General features: G+C 45.9%; 1 protein-coding gene across 4 annotated transcripts in view; it reads left to right on the top strand.

Annotated features, from left to right (window-relative positions):
- Positions 1-20589, top strand: part of LOC8051065 (metal-response element-binding transcription factor 2) — a 33406-nt gene that overhangs the window by 6463 nt on the left and 6354 nt on the right. For 2 of the 4 annotated variants that reach the window (XM_029967822.4, XM_029967823.4), the window contains exons 3-15: positions 1362-1412; positions 2340-2481; positions 5010-5162; positions 5995-6095; positions 8831-8947; positions 9395-9419; positions 9518-9558; positions 9633-9709; positions 10223-10275; positions 12742-12853; positions 13546-13672; positions 13939-14006; positions 14514-14678. In XM_029967822.4, coding sequence (XP_029823682.3) covers positions 1362-1412; positions 2340-2481; positions 5010-5162; positions 5995-6095; positions 8831-8947; positions 9395-9419; positions 9518-9558; positions 9633-9709; positions 10223-10275; positions 12742-12853; positions 13546-13672; positions 13939-14006; positions 14514-14678 — 1232 coding nt within the window. The remainder of the gene's footprint in view (positions 1-1361; positions 1413-2339; positions 2482-5009; positions 5163-5994; positions 6096-8830; positions 8948-9394; positions 9420-9517; positions 9559-9632; positions 9710-10222; positions 10276-12741; positions 12854-13545; positions 13673-13938; positions 14007-14513; positions 14679-20589) is intronic. The other 2 variants (XM_002435397.5, XM_029967824.4) reach the window with 2 other exon arrangements.

Genomic DNA, 20589 nt, shown 5'->3' with positions numbered 1-20589 from the left:
TTTACGCTAGATTTAGCGGAGAAATTTTTCCGCTAAATCTAGCGGGGAAATTTTTCCGCTAGATTTAGCGGGGAAATTTACCCATAATGCACCGCGCAATTACGCCGACGGCGACGGCGACGCCGCTCAAGCTGGAAACGGGCCCCTAAGAGCTGCGCTCTAAAAGGCTCAGCTCCTATGGAAACGCAGCGAAGCCACCGGTCTTCAAACAATACGGTGCCGTTTTGCACGGGAGACAATAGATGGCGCAAGCAGTCGCGATGCCAACTGACGCCAACGAAGGAGCATACGTCGCCAATAGCCGACGTCTTTAGCAGACGATTATTTCGACTCAAAAGCGGTGCGAGCTTTTCTGATATCAGTTCCCAATGCATTATTTTATCCTTACTAATAAAACATATTGAATGGACAGATAATCGATTAAAGATATGGTTTGTCGGGATATTTTGACTGTTTTTTTCGGGGTACTGATGTCGTCTGCTTTGCAGTTCCTTGCTGTTACTGCGCCTGTTTTTGTTTCTGCGACTGTCGCCGCTTGCAAAACGCACGTCGCTTTTCACCCGAAAAGATTGTCTGCTAATGACGACGGCTCTCGGCGACGTATCCTTGTTCGTTGGCGGCAGTTGGCATCGCGACTGCTTGCGCCCATCTCTTGTCTCCCGCGTGAAACGGCACCGTATTGTTTGAAGACCGGTGGCTTCGCTGCGTTTCCATAGGAGCTAAGCCTTTTCCTTTCTTTACTTTTTCCTCAAATAAGTTTGCTCATTGCAAATTTTACAAAAAAAAATGCTCCATCTGTGGGCAACGCTGCACAAAGTCGTAGCGTGATAGGTTAAGAAACCGAATTTTGCGGTCGATTTAAAGAGCCTGGCTGTTCCTTGAATCGCCCAGTAGTTCCATCTTTTAATGTGAAACATTCTTTGGTAGGTGTTTGGCATTTCGTGAATCCCAAAAGTGAAGCCTGGATAAAAGCGTGGCCGCGAGCCTCGATACTGATTGGTTGACGGGTGGGAGATGAGGAGAGAGGTGCTCGATGCCGATTGATTTATGTGGAAATCATGTGACCAGACCAGGGTTGGAGTGACAAGGAGAGGAGGCGAGGTAAGAGAGGAGTGGGTTAGAAGCTTCTGGAAGATCACCAGGTTTATCATCTCAAGTTTACAAATGCCACACGTTAAATTATCTAATGAAGAGTGCCTTGACCGTAGACGTCTGGCTGAACAGGCTAGATATGCTGCTAAACAACGATATAAATGTTTGTGATGCTAAAATGTTTCACATATGCAACACAGCTGCCTTGCAATTTGCCATAGGTTTTTACTAATACTTCGAGAGAAGTTTAATTTGTTCCTTGTTTTTAGGTGCAGAAGGATACCAAGCACCGAGCCAACCATCACGAGTCAAAAGAAATGGTTAGTTCAGCTCAAACAAACTTGGATCTCGTTAGCAGTACTGTTTGTGCTATGATTCTCACCTTTGTTCATGTGGCATTTCTACCATCAAATTTATATGTACAGCTAATCCATGGCCTTGTTCGAATCAAAGTGGAAAACCTGCAAGTTGGTCTTCAGCATATTGGTGAAAACAGCATTACAAAGACCAGGACTGTAGTCAGTGACAGGATAGGAGTGAAGTCGAAGATCCTCTTATCACTTTCCACTTTACAGAGGCAACGCTGGAGAGGAGGTCGCCTCCTCTGCAGCATTCACTTTGCTGAAGTGAAAAGAAGTGGGAAGATTTTCCACTTCACTCTTAACTTGTCACCAACTATAGACTGAAGGAATGTGAAAAACAGAATGGGTGCTAACTTTCAGCTAAAAGTTTATTACTTGCACGTCACTCGATTATTGTTGGCAGTTTTAAACAAACTGCTTTTTAGAGGGACACAAATGCATAGTAAAGTTCCAGTCAGGATGCAGGAATTTTTACACTGCAGTTCAATTAATCAGTCAAACAGTTTAATTATACAGTTAATGAGCTGAATCTACTGGTGGCATTGCACGTGCCAGCATGCGAAATAATCAATGCATTGTGTCCTCACTCATATTTCTGCCGAGTGTAACAGATATGTCACATCTCTCCGTTTCGCTCTCTCTCATAGTCTCGTTTCGTTTTTGATGGTGTCTGCTAGTTTTTGCATTGTATACCACGGGAAAAAATATTAGTGTGAGAATTCTAAAAGTAATGATCGGGCAGCGTGTGAAGCTTCCCAGAAGCTGAACACTATATATATATTTATTTTTTTTTACTAAAGACGGGGTCTTAGTGTTCCCTTATGGCGATCGATTGTTGCAAATCCCACTTGGGACAGCCTGAAGTATGTCGTTCGTTCCCGACAGGCGTGCAAGCAGCTCCCCACAAGTGCGCCCCCTGCTGTCGGTGCGGAGCACCTCTACTCCGGCCGGACACGGCTCAATGGCAGCAGTAATCATGGAGCTGCCTTGCTGGACAAGATACTGAATGGAAGGTGCCACTCCCAACGTAAGTTGGTGCCCTTTTGTGTGTCTGCTCCTGAAGCAGATTTAAAGAGAAAATTAAATGGAGGGACAGTTGCCCTTGAAAAGGCTCCCATGCATTCCGAGGGCAGCTTTCTTTTACAAAACAAGAACATATGTCAGCTTTTTTTTTTTTTTTTTTAAGAAATGTTTAGTTTTAGGTGAAATACCAATAATTAGGTCACTATAATAGATCCAGGCAACGCATCATCCTTGACATCAAATCTATCTGCAGAGCCCCCCCCCCTCCCAAGCCTGACCCTTCTCTACTCTATGGTGAACGTAGGCCCTCGTGTGGCTCAGCTCGACATTTTCAATCTCGAAGCATAAATCTTGTATGTTTTACTAAACTGTTTGGAGCCATTCATCACAAAATTTTCTGAGTGGGAGTTACACTATCAATGTAAAAAAAAAGGGAGTCTGAATGGACTTTGTGAGGCTATTTGTGCACTGTCTGTCTGTCATGGATGCTGTTGTAAGGTACTTGTTACTGCTTCATGAGGTCATGCTGATGAGAAAGCACCTAAGAGCTAGATGGGGTCGAGGAAAGCTAGGATCCGATTAGTACTGACAAAGACATGATTAGCCTTGCATGGGAACATTCTGCATTCGGTGAAGCGCTTCTCTAGGTTTAATGTGCTGCTACACGAGTTGGGGCCTCACCTCATGATGGTAGTATGCTGCATATCCCTTTTTTCTTTCTTTTTTTTCACTCATGATTTTATATTTTGAGAGAGCTCGTCTAGCATTCGTTCCACCTCTTTTCATAATGATTGTTGCAGGGATTCTGCTGGCTGCCTTGAAAAAAGAAATGACTTCAAAGATAAAAATAGATGGAAATCTTTCAATATGTAATTATTGCTGTCACCTGCAACACTGGTCAAAAACTTGCCGAGAGCATAAAGCTTCAGCTACGAGTTTTACAAGGACGGTTTGATATCAGAGAAATTTTGAATTGGGATCTAATGTTTCTTCAAGAGTTGGTAAGTTTAATATTAATGGACACTTGATAAATCTGGTCTTTCTTTTATTAATAGTATCAGTGATTTATTGATTGTAATTTTTTTATATTGGATTTTTATGCTAAAATAACAGTTAGAAAAATAAAAAAAAATGACCGCATCTTCACGTGGTGAATGATGTTGATTGGGACAAAGCTCTGGTGGTGCTGATGATACTGATTTTATTGTTCATATATAATGCTAATGGTGCTGATTTTTTTTTTTTTATTATTGCTCATAGGTAGTGTTGAGTTCTGGGTTGCGTTTCGACTTTATTATTACTGCTTTATGGTCGGTGAAATACAGAGCCAGTGGTTCTTCTAGCGGATCAGCTTGGATCCGCTAGAAGCCGTGGGAACGCATCTCCACCGCTTAAAGGGATACTACAACGAAATTTTGGCGCTCATTTTTTGGTCTATATGTGTTCAAAAAAGCAGCGTCACGTCGAACATACCAATATCTTGTTAAAAAAGTCACGAAAAGGAATTTTAAAACGAATTAAACGATTAACAAAGAGCACCTGGTGGATGTCGCTAACGCCTCGCTTGTAATGCCCGTCTAGGAACCTTGACAGCTAGTGACGGAGGTTGTCTCGTCTCCGGCCACGACGAGAGAAGGGGGACAGGAGGAACTCCCCTCTTCCCGAGAATGCCTTTTGTGTGTCGCAGAAGTCGCTATTGTCCCCCTACAAGATTATAGAAGATTAACCCGTCACTCAAAATTCGTACAAAAGCGGCCGCTTCGGTGGCTGGAACGACTAGGCCATCCTCTCGACGTCAGCCTCGCCGTAGCTTTGCTCGTCTTGAGACGACCTACGTCACGATTGCGTTGGATGTCACGTGGTCTCCGCTGGGCCTTCTCCGAGCGCTTGCCAGAGTTAGCTGTTTATAACGAAAAATACAGCCACCAGGCTCAAAATGCAAACGTGCGATTGTCATTTACGGATATTGTGGATCACATTCAACCTATTTTTGATCACGACGGTAATATTTCAAATTTCGTTGAAGCATCCCTATAAGTCAATGGTCCATGTCAGAAAGAAAATATGTGGTATGGATCGTGTGTATATACGCATTTGAGCATTTGACCGCAGCGCCCTCTCGTCTATAAACGTTGAGCCAATGCATGCAAAGTTTAACACGATTATATACACATTTGATCGCAGCGCCCTCTCCTGTATAGACGTTGAGCGCCTACATGCTACGTGGAGTGTAGCGTAGTGGTTAAGACGTCTGCCTCTTAAGCAAGCGGTCCTGAGTTCGAACCCCCGTGGGGGCGTACTTTTTTTTTTAAAGTGGGCTGATCCCGGAGGCAGTGCAGTCTATGTGAGCACGGATGCCGGAGGGATGGACAAGGCTAGACCTTAAGGAGCTTCGCCCCTAAAAACAAACAAAAAAAGTTTTGGGGGAGTTAAATGCATCATCAAGTTTTTTTGGTGAAGATGCGGCAGAACAGGGCGCGGGATCGGCTCCCACGCGTCAAATTCATAGTTCGTCGTTCTTCCTTTTTTCAGCGGAACCGAGCGCCGGCAAAGATGTTGTGCCCACGTTTGAGGACGAGGAGGACGACGAGATCGAGCAGGACAGTGACCTCGTGTGTAGCGTCTGCAACGGGGGCCAGTCGGATCCGCCCAACGAGATAGTCATCTGCGACACCTGCAACAAAGGTGCGTGCCACATTTCGTCCCGCAAAGGGCATTGGGTGGTCAAAAGCGTAGCGTTTTTGGGTAGTCCGTCCTCATACCTGAACGTTCCTTGGGAGTTCTTGGACTTTTTGATCTCAAGGAACGCCTACTTTTCTCAATTGACAGCCGTCTTTGGCTGCTTCCTGGTCCTGACATTGGTGTATTAAAGCGGCGCAAAAGCCTACGGACCTCTTGAACAGTAATACACATGCTAAGGAGTGTCTGGCACATAGTTATGCACCGGTCGATGGCTCCGATCTTCTGAAAAGTTGCTTTGACTGAAGGAGCACTTTACCTAAGAGTAGCAATGACTGAGGAGATTTGGGAGCACGAGGCACCCCCAGGGCACTCGAAGGAAGCCCCGGGTTTGTAGGAATCTGAGAACACGTGGTCTGCTCGACGCCATTCTCTGTCGTTTGTGAGTTTTCTTTGGCAGTCTTTGAGTGGACAATTTGAACTTTTATTATAAGAGTGCTGTTGTACGTGTGCCATGCATTTACAAGAATTTGAAAGAACATGTTACAGCTTGCCTTTTCTTGCCCGATTCTGACACGACGCCAGGGCAATGACACTGTATGTCGAATGAAGCATGTGTAGATGCTTCACTCCGAAAACGTTGCCTTCTGCTCGTGGGTATAAACAATGAGAAAGTGCATGAAAGAAGGAACATTGCGATAAACAGTACGGGGTAACCTTGCCGACGTGGGAGACCTCGGAGGATCCTGGAGACTCCATTTTGAGGGTCTGTTGCTCGTGAATGCTGTCTGCGCGAGTGCCGGCGGTGACCGTCATTGACTCGTGACCCTCCTCCCAGGCTTCCACCAGGCGTGCCACACCCCAAAGATCGGCGACCAGGTGCTCCTGCCAAACATCCCCTGGCACTGTCGGAACTGCGTACCGGTTGGATCGGTGCGGGTGCGTTGCCTTGTCTTAGTGGGTCGACAGTAGGGGTGGGCTATGCCTGCGCCGAACCCGTAATTCGGGGCCGTGTAGATTTGGCATGCATCGATAGGAATCCCTGGATCTTCTTCGAATTGTCAAAGATGTGGCAGAAGTTGCCGGAGCTAACCGGTTCCTCATTGGGAAGATCGGTGGTCGTGTGTATTAGCACGCCACAGCTCGGAGCCCAGGGATCCTGGACTTAATCCTCACCGCTGCCCGTTTCGATCTGCACGAACATTGCACCGGCGTGTGGTCGTGCATCACTGCTGCGCGATGCACTTTAAAGACCTTGGGCATGCACTAATGCTTTACTGGCAAAATTTCTCATCTACGGCGGAAATACTCGTGAAGGCTGACGAAGTCCCTGCTCTAAACATACAATCACTTTTATTCTTAGTTATTCTGATCTCTTGGTGAGTGTTGGCGGCTAGGTTTGCTATGGTTACGGCTTATTTTTATAGTGCATTTATATGTAGGACATCCTCCATCTGCAGCTTTTGTAAAAAATATACTTTAAAGGGGGTAATCTCACTTTCTTCACGGTCCCTGATTTGCCTAAAAATTTGCTAGGTACACAACAAACACAGCTGTAATAACATCCCGAATATTATGCCAAAATAATTTTTTCTTCTCGCAAAGATTTTTTGACTTTCAGTTTTGGTCCTCACCGTGTTTTTGAAACTGAAAGTCTACTGGTATCAATGAAAAAGTGATGCCAGCAGCAGGCAGGGGCTCACTCTTTGGGGTGTAGGATTTGTTCCCAACTGCTTGCAAGCAGTTTCAGGTGTCAAACGAAGACTTTGGAAGCTCGCTCGAGCACCCACGCAGCAGCACGAAACAAATGGTCGGCATAGTCCATTTTATAGATAGCCTGCTCGACCGGCAGGCCTGCCTGCTACTTACATCACGGCACTGACAAGCACGGGTGTATTTGAAGGTTGGTTTCAGCATCATTTTCATTTGCTGATTTCACAATACAGTAGATATTCATTAATTCGAAGTTGGTCGGATGGTGAAAAATAGGCGAATTAAGCAGATTTTCGAATTATCCAAAAACGAAAAAAAAACAACAACAAAGAACGGTGTGCGAAGCCTTGAATCTTGAAGGAAACATTTTATTCAAAATGAGTAGTCATAATGAAAAAGCATGAACCGAAGTAGTCGGCGATATGGGACTGCCACATTCTGTAGTTTGTGGCACCGACCGTCATACTTTCAAGAAGGCTAACAAGGCGCAACATCTCAGAATCGCCGCCGTCACACTCGGTGATATCGCTCTCAAGGTCCGCTAGCAGTTTTACTCATTTTCTTCCATGTTTAAGGGTAGTTTGTGAACCTCATGGTGGTTTGTGAACCTCACCGTCACTGTCCTTAATGCGGGAGAAAAGCTCCTCTTCCTCATCGTCAATCCCAGGGACATTACTGGCACTAGCACTGGCGATATTCTCCTGCTCCATGGCCGGTCGCATGTAAGCGATTTGGCGAGCAACAAGACAAGCGACGGCGACCCGCTCCGCTGTCTCTTGGTCAATCGTGCGACGAGGCAAACTGCATAAAAGCATGGCAGCGACGGGAGCCAGTGACCAAGGCAATGAGTGACACACCGGGCAACAGTGAGAAATCTTCGCTTGTCGCTGCCCCTCGTCGCTGTCGCCATCGCTCGCTAAATCGCTTACATGCGGTTCAGTAATGGTGTGAACCACAGCGGCGCGCGCCAAGAATACTGATCATTAACACCGATCCTCAACTCCACGTGAGGCGAGAGGGACTAAGTCTACTCAATGCCTGCACAAGCCCAAAAAAACGAAGGGACTACTAAGCGCATGGACCAGCAAACAGGAAACGGATTAGTGAAGATGCACGCCATCTTTGTGTTTACTGCCAATTCTGGATGTCAACTGGCGCCACCTAGCAACTCAAAATTTAACCTGAAAGACCAAATCGGCAAATCAACCGGGTAGGCACGCGCGGAGCGCTCATATCATCTGGTCATATTCTCATGAGAAGTCATGGGACCGTGAAAATTTTGCGAATTACCCGGGATTCCGAATAAACCAAGATAGAATTATTGTGGTTCTACTTACAGTTGGAACTCGTTGATACATTCCTGTATTTTTACTTTTTCCCAGCTTTTACGTTTGGAAACGCCGGTCCCATCGAGCTTCCACAGGAACGGGCATATTTGAAGGTCAGGCAGATAAAAAAACGAAGCAATAAAGTACCTCGATTTTCTCCTGCAAAAGGAAACAATGTGCCATTTTTGTTTTGCTTGTCAAAAAAAAAAAAAAAAGGTGTGGTGTTGCCAGACAAAATGCTTTGAGTCGACCCTTGCCAAAACTTCATGAAAAGTGTAGACTGAAAAGGACAAGCACCTTTTCACTCACAGATATTTTTCTTCAGACCACGCTTAAAAAATGTAACTGTCTGGCAACAAAAAAAAAAATTTATTTTAAAGAGTAACACGAACTTGGTGCTTCATCATGCTTTGTTTTGTTTTTGTTAGTTTGCTGGTCCATGTTGTCGCGCGGTTCTTAGTTCCACATGCGAAAGAAGCTTGAGGAACTTTGCCCGGCTGACGCACTGTAGGTTCTGGTACTCCTCCTGGTCCGTGTAAAGGAGCTTCTGTCAAAACTCGTCTAGCACGCTGAGATCTCTCCTGCTTGTGCACTACAGCGTGTCATCCTGCGAGGCCTTTTTTGCGGCTTCAGTGTACTGAACTGTTGTGCCTGATTGCGCGGGGTGAACTGACGAGGAGATCGGCAAACGCCCCTCCGCAAGCCCAGGAATCCGGCGCTCACCTGCGTTTCTGTCACCCAAAGCACCAGGCGGAAATTACTAGCTTTTTCCAGAACGTATTTGAGTTCACATTGACGAATGTTCCCAAACTTTTTCTGAGCCAATTTGAGTTCTTGCCTATGAATGTTTGCGTGAAGTAAATTGTTCCGTATCTGTTGCTATCTGTCTCATCTTCAGCTCCCCTGAATGGCGTTCTTGTTCCTTGGGTGATCCTGGATTGACATTCTATTTCCCCGGTCCCCTGAAAAACATATCGATGAGGTTTTACTATAACTATTCTGGATTTCGCGATACTAAATGGCATACGAGGAAAGGTAAAGGCTGGTTATTCTGAAGATGTAGTTAGTTGGTGTAACTAAAAGAATGGCTGGAGTACCTTTTGAGGGTTGAAAATATCTTTTTGGTGCACCCTTTTTCTGTTGGTGCTGTGTATTGGGAATTTTTTAAAACTTGTTTTTTCTTTTTGATTTTTACAGAAAAGTGCGAAGAACTACAGAAATGGTAACATATTGCTCTCTTTATTGATATCTAAAGTTTCCGCTCTGATTTGACATAAAATGTTCAAAGCTTTGACATACATTTTCAAACGTTTCTTTTAGGTGCTCCAGTACAAATGTTCAAGCTAGGTTTCCCTTACAATGTAAGTATGAGATGAACCTTTGGGTGTCGAGCTAGTAATGACGTGCACTGCACTTGTTCATATTCTTATTGCAGATGAAGTCTTTGCAGTGGGATTCCCAGCACAGGGTAAACACACGAAACTGCTACTGTTACTGCGGAGGCCCGGGAGTGTAAGTTGCCGCCTTACGACATAACCGAGATACTAAATTGGGTTTGCTTTTGGCACTGATGATGAACAGTTAGTGTTTGTAATATGACTTTACTGGAGGCGTGCCAGCACTTAAAGTTTTAAGTTGAATCGATTTGAGAAGGTGTTTCAGCAGACCTTCTAAATGCTCTCAAAACCAAAGAAAGATTTTTTTTTATATGTTTGCGACTAGGGTTTTTAAAAGGTATCTTGGTGTACTGTGTATGGTACCAGGGAAGGCAAAAACCACAGCTTGCGAGCTTCCCCATTTGCAAGATCTAAAGGAAAGACGTATAGAAAGAAAGGCATCTTGCATTTTGTCAGCTTTGTGCTATTGTAAGAATGCATCAGGCAAGGTCCTTGTTTTATGAAGGGGGTCTCCTACTCCTGCATACCTCAAAGCCAGAGGAAATTTTAATATTTTTTTTATATTGGCGATCGGAGCTGTTTCCACTTGCTGCAGACAGCTATACTTTTTGTTGTCTTTTGCTAACAGGTGGAATAAGAAAATGCTTCAGTGTCGCCTGTGCCAGCAGTGGTTTCATGAAGGTGAGGAGACCAGCTTTTTTGGCTTCATGTTTCCTTTGGCATGAGAATGCAATGTGGAATGCCTTACTGTTTCACCAGAGTTGACTACCATATTTTCCAGACCATAACTATGCAAGGTTAAAAGTTTCTATGCGGTGTGGACTACACAGGGGTGCGCACTATACAAGGATTTGTTTTTTTCCCAGACCATCCATCCTGTGTAGACGTCATAAATTTTGAATGACATAACATACTAATGACACTTTATGTACGATACGTGGACTAGGCACCAGGTGCAGGGTATGCACTGAATGTAGATTCCAGGTGCACAGTATCGAAGAACTGTAGCTGGACTTTATTTGGGTTGGACTATATACCGGACTATATACCAGAAAATACACTCTTAGAACTATGGCCAAGGTTTCTTTTAAATCTGGTTTAGAAGGAAAGCAAGTCCAGCTTGTGACTCACAGTTCCAACGGTATTTTCCTACTTTGTATAATAGTACCGTATTTATTCGAATATAGGTCGACCTTTTTTTTTCGGAAATGTTGTAAAAAATTAAGGGTCGACCTATAATCGTGACCAAAGAATTTCGACCTAATTCGCCGACCAAAATTTGAAACCCTACCGAAGGTATGGAGCTATCAATCACCTAGCCGGCGTTGCGGTAGAGCCGCGCGGCTTCTTGTTTCAAAAAGCTTTTGATGCACAAAAACAACCGAACAGCAGCAGCCGACAGCCCGCGGCCGCCGGCTAGGGCTCTCGCGCACGTTCCTCAGGCGTCGGGCTTCGGTTTCGCCATCACGCCTGTAGCGTTCCCCTTTCTGGGCAAGGGGGAAGGGGAGGGAGAGAAACGCGGTGCGCCGTGCACTTTGCCCTCCTATGCGCTCCATTCCTCTCTTCCTCGCAAACACGCGCAAAAAAAAAAAAAAAAAAAAAAAATACTTTAGTTTTTTTTTTTGTTTTTTTTTTTTTATTCGGCGGGTCGCGTGTTGCTTATAGCCGATTCACACGACGGACTGATCCGCGGACGGATTGATCACGTGACGACATATCCGCGGTTCGTCCGTCTCCCAAGCGCATCCACACGAGGGAGACGACGAGCAGACGCCAGTGAGGACGGACCGAACCTGTTCGCACCCCACAGTGCCGCGAAACTCCAACATCGCACAGTAGCACCGTTGTCCAAGAGAGAAATCGACGGTTGCTACCGCGATAAAGAATCGTACGCCGCTGCTACGTACAGATCGAGAACAAAACACCGGGGCAGGCTTCGCGCGAAGCGCCACTAACTTTACTAACCCAACGCATGACAGTGACACAGGCATGATCCTGCCCGAGAAAGCTTCGGCGTAGACGCGACGAACTTCTCGGCTCGCGGAGGGGCGTTTGGAGATGGCTTCACACACTCCGCGCTCGTGCACAACACTCAAGCACACCACATTCACAAGAGAGGGCTTGCTCGGTGAAATCCTGATTGGACGTGCAAGAGTTATCGCGGCGTGCTAGACGAGTTTTGACGGGAGCTTCTTGACACGGACCCGGAGGAGCACCGGAACCTGCGTCGCGTCAGCCGGACAAAGTTTCTGGAGTTTCTCTCACGCGTGGAACCAAGAATCGTACGACAAAATGAACCAACAAACGCACAAAACGCAACGACGCGCCATTTTTGTTTTGAACGACCAGAAGCAAAAAAACCAAGAAAACAATGTACCGTTGCCAGACTAAACGCTTTCCAAGTCAGTCTGCCGCCAAACGTCCGCGAGTGAAAAAGGCGCTCGACTTTATCAGTCCGCGCCTCCGCGGAGGAGGCGCGGATCGCAGGAATCGGTGACGTGCCGGTCACGTGGTACACGGTCCGCGGACGAAAATCGCGATTTGGTCCGTCGTGTGAATCGGCTATTACGGGGCTCGCAGCGTTGCTCGTGTCTTTGTATTTGTTCTTTCGTCGCTCGCCCGTCTCCACCTTCTTTCGTTTCTTCTTGTCGTCATTTTACAACGGTGTCAGTGAGGTATTGTTGCCAGTTTGCGAGGATGTCTACCAAGCTGATGAAGCTTCGGACAACGATATGTGCGGAAGTTCTGACGATGAATAAGTTTTTGACATCGCCCTGTGATTTAGCTGAGGGTGCTGTAAATAAGGGTTTGTTTCTTTTGCCCTAACTTTCCCCTGTTGCTTAAAAAAAAAAAAAAAGAAAGGTCGACCTATAATTGAATTCTTTTTTTTTATTCTCGGTGGGCTCAATAAATAGGGGTCGACCTATTTTGGGGTAAATACGGTACATATTCCTATGGTATATTCCTACCTACGCTCCTGAATTCATTGTATTCAGCAACTTTCGGTGGAGCATTGTGTTTTTTCCTAAGAAAAGAGTGGGTCTATGTTCTGGTGATGCTATTTCCCAAAATTAGATTTTTTTTTTTTATTTTTTAAAATGTGTTGTGTCTTTTTACGCATTACGAAAAGAGGTTGTTTTGTTCCAGCCTGCATTCAGGGCCTGGAAACCCCGCTTCTGTACGGCGACAGCTTCTACTACTTCTCCTGTTCTGTGTGCAATAACGGCCCCGAGGTGGTGAAGCGGATGCCGCTTTGCTGGTAGGTGCACTTCAAGTGGCAGGCAGTCGTCGCCTTATACGGGACGAAAAAGCGTTTGTGACTACACATCTGTCCGATCGTTGCACTTCTCCCCTCCTACTTGAGGGCGCTTCGAACCTAGGATGCTTGACAGTGGTTATTTGCTGAAGAGTTAGCTTGTCGAAGCCAATTGGGTGATCTGTCCAAGTCTTCGGTTTCTTATACTCTCCTTCTAATCCTTGTCTCATATTGGACTTTGTAGTTGGTGAACTAAAGCTTGTCCATTCACTGCAAATGGCCAGGAGTATGTGCCAATTCCCCAATTCCTTGTATAGTAAATTGGCGACTTAAGCATAAAATGAATTGAGGACAGAAAAAATCAATTGGTTCACTGAACTGCTTCTGTCAGAGCTGTCTCGTGTTGTCGGTACATTACCAAAATAGAAGGAGGTGACAGAGGAATTCAATCTTTTAAGTGTGAGGACCATCTTCTAGTTAACTTGGCTGTGAGAATTCATGTGGTACTAAGTCATGCCTTTTGTTGCATGACCTATTTCTGTCAATCGGAGCGATTCTTTATTTCTCCATCAGAGTGAGCGCTCAAAAGGTCACTCAAGGCAAACCTCATATTTGCTTGAAGAATTGTCAAGTCGGAAAACTGCGTTTTTATTGTCGGCTGCTTTGGCATCTAGCTTGACGTTCCTTTGCCTTAGGATGGACATAACGCACCTTACCCTGTACAATCTGGTCATGGAGCACCACAAAAAGTACTACGAGCTGGATGAGGAAATCATGCCCTACCTCAACTCCATCTGGCTTGCCCTGCAGCTTCCCTCTGAAGTGAGTGAACTCGGTTTTTTACTGGCATGCAGGCCTTCCTTAGTTGGAATAGAAAACGGCGTAAGAAAGGTCGCCAAAAAAAGTGCAAGGCACAAACACAGCGCTGACTATGCACTGTCATTTTCTTTTATAATAATCTGACATAAACGAAGAAACGGTGCAAACCGGACAGGGCGACACACCTCGCCCACCTTGCTACAGTTTATTTCAGTAGTTGAGTCGTTTGATTGCCGATAACTCACTTCTGTTTAAAACTGTCCTTCCAGATCTTTCGCTGCTCCATGCGGGAACGGCGGTTAAACATCTACGAGTGCCTGTATGGCGACAGTTCCAGGTATGATTTCTTCTTAGTTTGTTGATGGGCTGTTTTACAAACATCGTTGTAACTTGGCATTATTACATATATCTAATTACTCGCTTCTTAGATGTAAGGCAAAGTAACCTGTTGACACCAGTTTTCCCGTCATAATCGTTTGGTTGCCACAGTGATCCAAAATGAGTTGATTGAAATAATGTGGGGATTCCAGTTCGTCCTATCGCCTGGTGAACAAGATTGGGCTTTATAGAATTTCGCGAGAAATGCTTCTTGTAAACCAGAGTTCCTCACTGAGCCAGCCTGAAGGAACATTTACTTTTTTTTAAAAGGTTTCATTAAGTTTAAGTTTCCTTAGGTTTTGTGCTGGTATCCACTGAAAATGTTTTACCTTTGCTCTGCATTTAAAAGCCTTAACAGCCTTTAAATACAGAGCCAGTCGTGTTGAAGAATGTGTTTAATCTTTTTGGGATTAGGCGTCAACCGCACAACTGTGCTCGGTTGACGCTGGGGCTTTTTCTGACCCAGGTTCAAATCCGGGAAGGAGGTGAAGAAGCGGACGTCGCTGTGGAGTCTGCGGGACCGGTGTGAGCCGCCGGACCCGCGGAGGGCCACGGCCCTGCTCCGGGAGAACAAGAACAGCAACGTGATGCCTGCACGGTCCGCAAAGGATCCTGTTTCCGCTCCTTCAGGGTACCTAATCCTTCCTTTATTTCTCCTTGAGGCCCTACGGCAACGCAGAGGGTTCATAAAGTGCAGGGAACATAAAGGCAAAATAAGCATACAGTTTAGTTTGGAACACACGTGCGATAGGAAGACCATAAAAAAATCTGGGGAAAATCGGAATATATGTGGAAATCGCTTCAAGCTAGTATTTCGAAATCTGAGCATGTTTATTGCATGAAAACAGCAAATATTGTCTCGCAAGAATTATGTTCTCGATTTCTTTACCACAAATATCCTCGTTTAGTTCGTGTTAGCGATCGGGAGAGTCTGAGAATGCCACTTAAAAGTTTGTAGAAGGTCCCCGACCCTGGCTGCTCCAGACAGAAGTTTGTATACGGTCCCCGGCGAACCCCCGAGCTACCAAGACTTCTCTGCCACGAAACCTGAGCCGCATGTGCGAGCCTGCTAGCAAGAGCTTTGAAGCCGTCGCCCATAGACGAGAGGAAGCGAGGCGAGCATTCCATCTGACAGCGCCGAGTGAGACGCAGCACCTCTCTATAACCGCTACCCTTATGTGATACCCCCCCCATTTAGTGTAACCCTCAAAGTCTTAAATAAATAACAAGTTTAATGCGAACGCATTGTTAATTCGTTGACCCAAAATGCTAACATTTCAGAAGAGGTATAAATTCCAAGACAGCCAAAGCGTCAATCGGACACCAAATATTTCATCATAAAAGGGAAGGGAACTAAGGACGTACAGCAGGCAAGCAGTGAGGCCACTTCAACAAGCAACGTTGTTGGCGGCGACGAAGCCAACAAAATTTATAAAGTGAGCTAAGTGACTGCAACGAGACTGCCGGGCGCACCTGCCGTCTACTTTGCCGCCGGAGGTGAATAACGGAACACCGCCTGATGGAGGCAACGTAGGAATGCCGAACGCGCACAAACAGCCTTCAAGCGACAGCGGTAGCTCCTTCGACTTTGAGGCAATGATGCAAGTGACCATCCAGATGGCGGTGAGTGAGGCGATGAACGGTGCTGCAGAACTCTGGCAAATGCAGCAGTGACACACCACACTGGACGTTATGAGTGCAACGAGTGCAATGTCAGCGTACGACCCCTCGATCAAGACACAGCTAACGGTGGAGGCGTGGATCAGCAGGATGGATAACTTGGCGGCTGCCTACGGGTGGAACGACAAGCAGATGACATGCTTTGCACTTGTTAAACTTCAAGGAGTTGTGAAAACATGGTACGACGGACTTCCTGTGCAGACTCATGACTGCACAGTGATCATGGGAAAGGTGGAAAACCGAGCTGAAGAGAGCTTTTCTATCGAGCGCCGGATTCTAGTATCTTTTGAGAGATGGAGTCGCGTCGCAAACAATGGTGACAAAAGCATGGAGATATACTTTTATGACAAGCTAGCCAATGCACGACGATGCAACTTGGACGACGAGGCTTGCATGGGATACATTGTGACAGGGTTACACGCCGAGGACGTGGTGCGATCGTCGAGTGTCAGCGAGTAGAACAGCCCCGAAGAACTCCTGCATTGTAGAAGAGACTGGATGAACGGGTGGACACTTTCAGACAGATGCAGCCAAAAATCACCGAACCCTCACCGACCACATTTTGTGACATGAAGCCTGTCAACAGTGCATCAACTGGCAGAAACAACGCCCTGCGTAAATTCACCGAAAAAGGTGAACCCCTCTGCTTCAATAGACTACTTCCATAAAGCCCCGCATGCAACACAGCGCGCGTTGCACTCTGGGAACTAGTTGGCCAGGGAGGAGAGTGCCATGGTTTCGGTTTCGATCGACACGTCGACAAGAGATTATACACAGAGCGTGGACTATAAACGGCCGCTATTTTATGTTTTCTGGTCCCGAGGGTGTCATTTGTTGTCTCTAAACTAACCTAAATGGCCAGTCATCGAAGCCTTAGCACAAGCCCGAGACGTATAGCTTGTCTTAACGCATGCTTGTTGCATTTTTGTACTTGAGCCTTTCTGTTAGCGTTTCGAGGTATGGTAGACGAGCCAGCGCTGGGAATCTCGACACTGCGAAGCTCGGAGATCTTGCTTGTGTACGAATCAACAAGCTACAGCAGTAAGTATGCATACATCGAGGTCGCGCCTTTACATTAGTGTTGTTGATCAGGAAGTTTGTTTGTTTCGTGCGTCCATAGACGAAATATAACTTTTAGGGGCGAAGCTCCTTAGGGGCTAGCCATGTCCATATGTCCGTCCGCCGTCCGCCGTGCCTCTGCTCGTGAACTAACGAGCAGGAGCTCACAAGCTCCTACTCGTGAGTTCAGCAGCGAGAGCAAAAAAAAAAAAAAAAAAAAAAAAAAAAGATGAAAAAAAAAAGGAAAAAAAAAGTAGGGGGCTTTGAGATGCCATCCCATCTGTCTTCTTCAAAAAAGAAAAAAAGAAGAAAAGCACATATTCTTCTACTGACATAAATGAAAACGGCACCATCAGTTCTACCTATGACCAAAATCAGTATCAAGAAAAAGAAGAAAAAAAAAGAGTAGGGGGTTCTGAGTTGCCATCCCATCTGTCTTAAAAAAAGAAAAAGAAGAAAACCACACATTCTCCTACTGACATGAATGAAGACGGCACCATCAGCACTACCTCTGACCAAAATCAGTATCATCAGCATTACCCGAGCTTCGCCCCAATCAACATCATTCACCACGTGGAAATGCGGTATTTTACTTTCATTCTGTTTTTTTGCAATTACTGTCTTTCTTAATACGCCTGAGTATGCGAGGTAAAACCCGGAGGCGCCATTGAAAAGCTCCATTTTAACGCACATCTCATTGCTTATTTGTACTGCCCGCAGCACTGCACGAATTCGTGAAGTCCCCACCCGCTTGCATTTCACTAATATTCAACATCGCGTACACGCATAAAGTTATCCTGCCAACCATATAGGCACATTTGCACATACAAACAGTTTTAAGAAAGCAAAAGTCGAGCACTTGTGTGAAGAATGTCGCACCATTCGGTGGAAGTGCGCCGGACGGGCATGAACCCCGGTGCGCCAAACGAACGAAATTATTCAAAGCGCATTTGACGGTTTCTAATTGCCATAATATTTGTTATGTGTTTGCTTTCTTCCTCACTGAGTATGCCGAGATAATTTCAGACACACCGCTCAGGCACAGATCTTGGGCGTCAGTAAAAGGTCGCCCAAAAAGGTTTAGCGAGGAGTAGGGGACGCTTGTTCGTGCCTCCGTCGTAGCTAGCCGATCTCAGCGTTTGCGAAAACTTAATCTTATATCAGCATAAAATTTGAGTGTGAGATATGTCATGACACGAGGAAGACATCATAGTAACTTTTGTGCAGTAGTGGGGTCACATTTATTGCGTTTCCTTAAAAGCGAATGCACCAACGCTGGCTCAACTTTGATACTCCTGTGAGGATGCGGCTTGCTTTTCACCCAATGAAGTAACAAGAAGCGGACGTTCGGCAAACAAAATACGTGTAGGGCTCAAGGTGACCAAATTTCAGTTGTAGTTCACTGGTACTAGACGGGATTGCTGACATTGAGCTCAAAGATGCACTCGTGAGGTGAGGCGACTAAGCCACGTCTTACTACATTTGATTACGCACGGACAATATCCGGTGTTTCCGGAACCAAGGTAAGTGCCCCGGTCTTCGTTTCTGTATCGTTCGAGAATGAGTGTATTCTACATTTGTGAAAAGCCAGATAGTCGAAAACTCAAGCAGCGCGTTCGGTGGCGGCGTGATAGCATGAGATGAAGCTGCTCAGTCGAAACCGAAACTGAGTGGCCAACTAGTTCCCAGAGTGCACTGCGTGGTATTTCGCCGCAATGGGGCGCGTCGGTTTTGGAAGAAGTCCATTGTTCTACATATAAACATTATCCTGCTGCACGCCCCAAGCCTCATAAGAGACCTCGATTTGATATATGCAATTGAACCAAACATGAATCGAAAGACTGCCGCCTGAGACCGGGCAAGCCGGACACGCCTCCAAAACCAGGAGTTGTCCTCACCCAAACGTGCAAGCACGGGAAGTCAGCGAAGAAGGCTACCGACACCAGCGTGAAGTATTTCATAAAAGCGCTTTTTTAGCAGAAAAGAGGTCAACGCTTCCGTGAATATGGGCAGCCAATGTGTGACTCCTTGAGAGAGCGACGCAATATCTTTGGCGTTCACGTATGGCAAACCCCTTCACCCTTTCACGATTGGCGGCTACGAATCAAGACAGATGACACCACTGGGGCACGCAAAAGCTAGACTGATGGTCCATAAGGCAACCGGATGTTGACGTATACTTCATTTCTGACGACGTCCAGGTGATTCCGCTCATTGGCCAGCCGTTCACGGAGCAGTCGCACGTCACAATCATTCATAGAAATGACACCCTCTACATTTTCAAGGAGCTCAAGGAATTGGGAGAGGAAGATGGAACCCTGCGAAACATCCAAATACCTGGTCTTGCACCGCGCTTAGTGAGCCTCTCTGCGCAAGAGGCTGCTGTGTTTCCTCCGAAATATGTGGGCTTTGTAACCCTTTATACAAGCGAGGAGCCAAGAGGAGACATCTTCGTTGACCGAAAACAATGTGGAAGGCAGGATCAGGGCCATGTTATCACGAGTTGTGTACCGAAGAACTGCAACGAGGAATACGTCCTGCCAGTGCCCAGTGGTGAATGTGGCAAATCTCGAGATCACGTTTAAAGAAGGAGAACGAGTCGTTCGAGCCCAGTGGTGCAACGAGGAGTGTACCCCATAAGAGACTTTACAGACAGTATCCACCATATAATGTATGCAGTATTTTGAATATAGCAGCCATGCTCAGCGCCACTAACCCTCCCATCCCCCTTCCCCCCCCAAAAAACAACAACAACAACAACAAAGTAAACGACAAATTGATCCCTCACTACTTGTGACCATACCTCGGCAAATTCATTCATGAACTCGCTCATTCACCTTCATTCACATTCACGGCGTGAATCTGAATGGCCCTGTATGAATTCTTGAAATTGAAAAAAAATCATGATGTGATGGTGAATGACTTTGTGAATTTGATTGAATTCGTGATGTGATGGTGAATGACTTCGTGAATTTGAATGAATTCGTGATGTGATGGTGATTGAAGTCGTGATGTGATGGTGAATGACTTCGTGAATTTGAATGAATTTGTGATGTGATGGTGAATGAAGTCGTGATGTGATGGAGAATGACTTCGTGAATTTGAATGAACTCATGATGAGTTGTGATTGTGAATGACTTCATGAAGTGAAAAATTCATTGTGATGTGAATGACTCAATAACTCGTGACGTGATGGAGAATGGCTGGTGAACACAATGAATATGTGATGTGAGTGGCTCGTGAACTTGATGAGTTTGTGATGGGAAGTAATACCGTAAACTTAATTCTCGACGTGATAGTGAGTACGGTTATGAATTCAGAATAGGCGGAAAACATGTTACGCAGGTGCTTGCTTGCTTGCTGGTCGTTTTCATCCTTCACCGCAAACGACAGGGACCCATTTGACTTTAGCGGTTTGGGCATCAGCCTCGCTGCGTAGCCGTGCGCGCCTCAGCGCGGTGGCCCTTTGTCGAGTCAGGTCCTGGTTTTAAGTGGCTTACACAAAAAGGCGCCACAGTCCTATTCCGCAAGAACTGCGAACTCGTGAAGGGCTACCAGCCGTAAAGTCGAATTTAGTCAGGATGAACCTGAATGACTTCGTGAGTCATGCGCAATTCATGATGTGATGGTGAATTCCAGTGAATTCGTGTTGACTGTGATGGTGAATAACTTCGTGAAGTCAATGGTGAATTCAGATGACTTCGTGATGTGATGGTGAATTCGGATTAATTCATGATGTGAAGGTGAATTCCGATGAATTCACGATGGTGAATTCCGATGAATTCACGATGGTGAATTCCGAT

The sequence above is a fragment of the Ixodes scapularis genome, unplaced genomic scaffold, assembly GCF_016920785.2.
Source record: "Ixodes scapularis isolate PalLabHiFi unplaced genomic scaffold, ASM1692078v2 PGA_scaffold3__209_contigs__length_174095766, whole genome shotgun sequence".
Taxonomy (NCBI): Eukaryota; Metazoa; Arthropoda; class Arachnida; order Ixodida; family Ixodidae; genus Ixodes; species Ixodes scapularis.
Note: the sequence above shows the minus strand (reverse complement) of the source record. Positions and strands in the feature narration are given on the sequence as shown.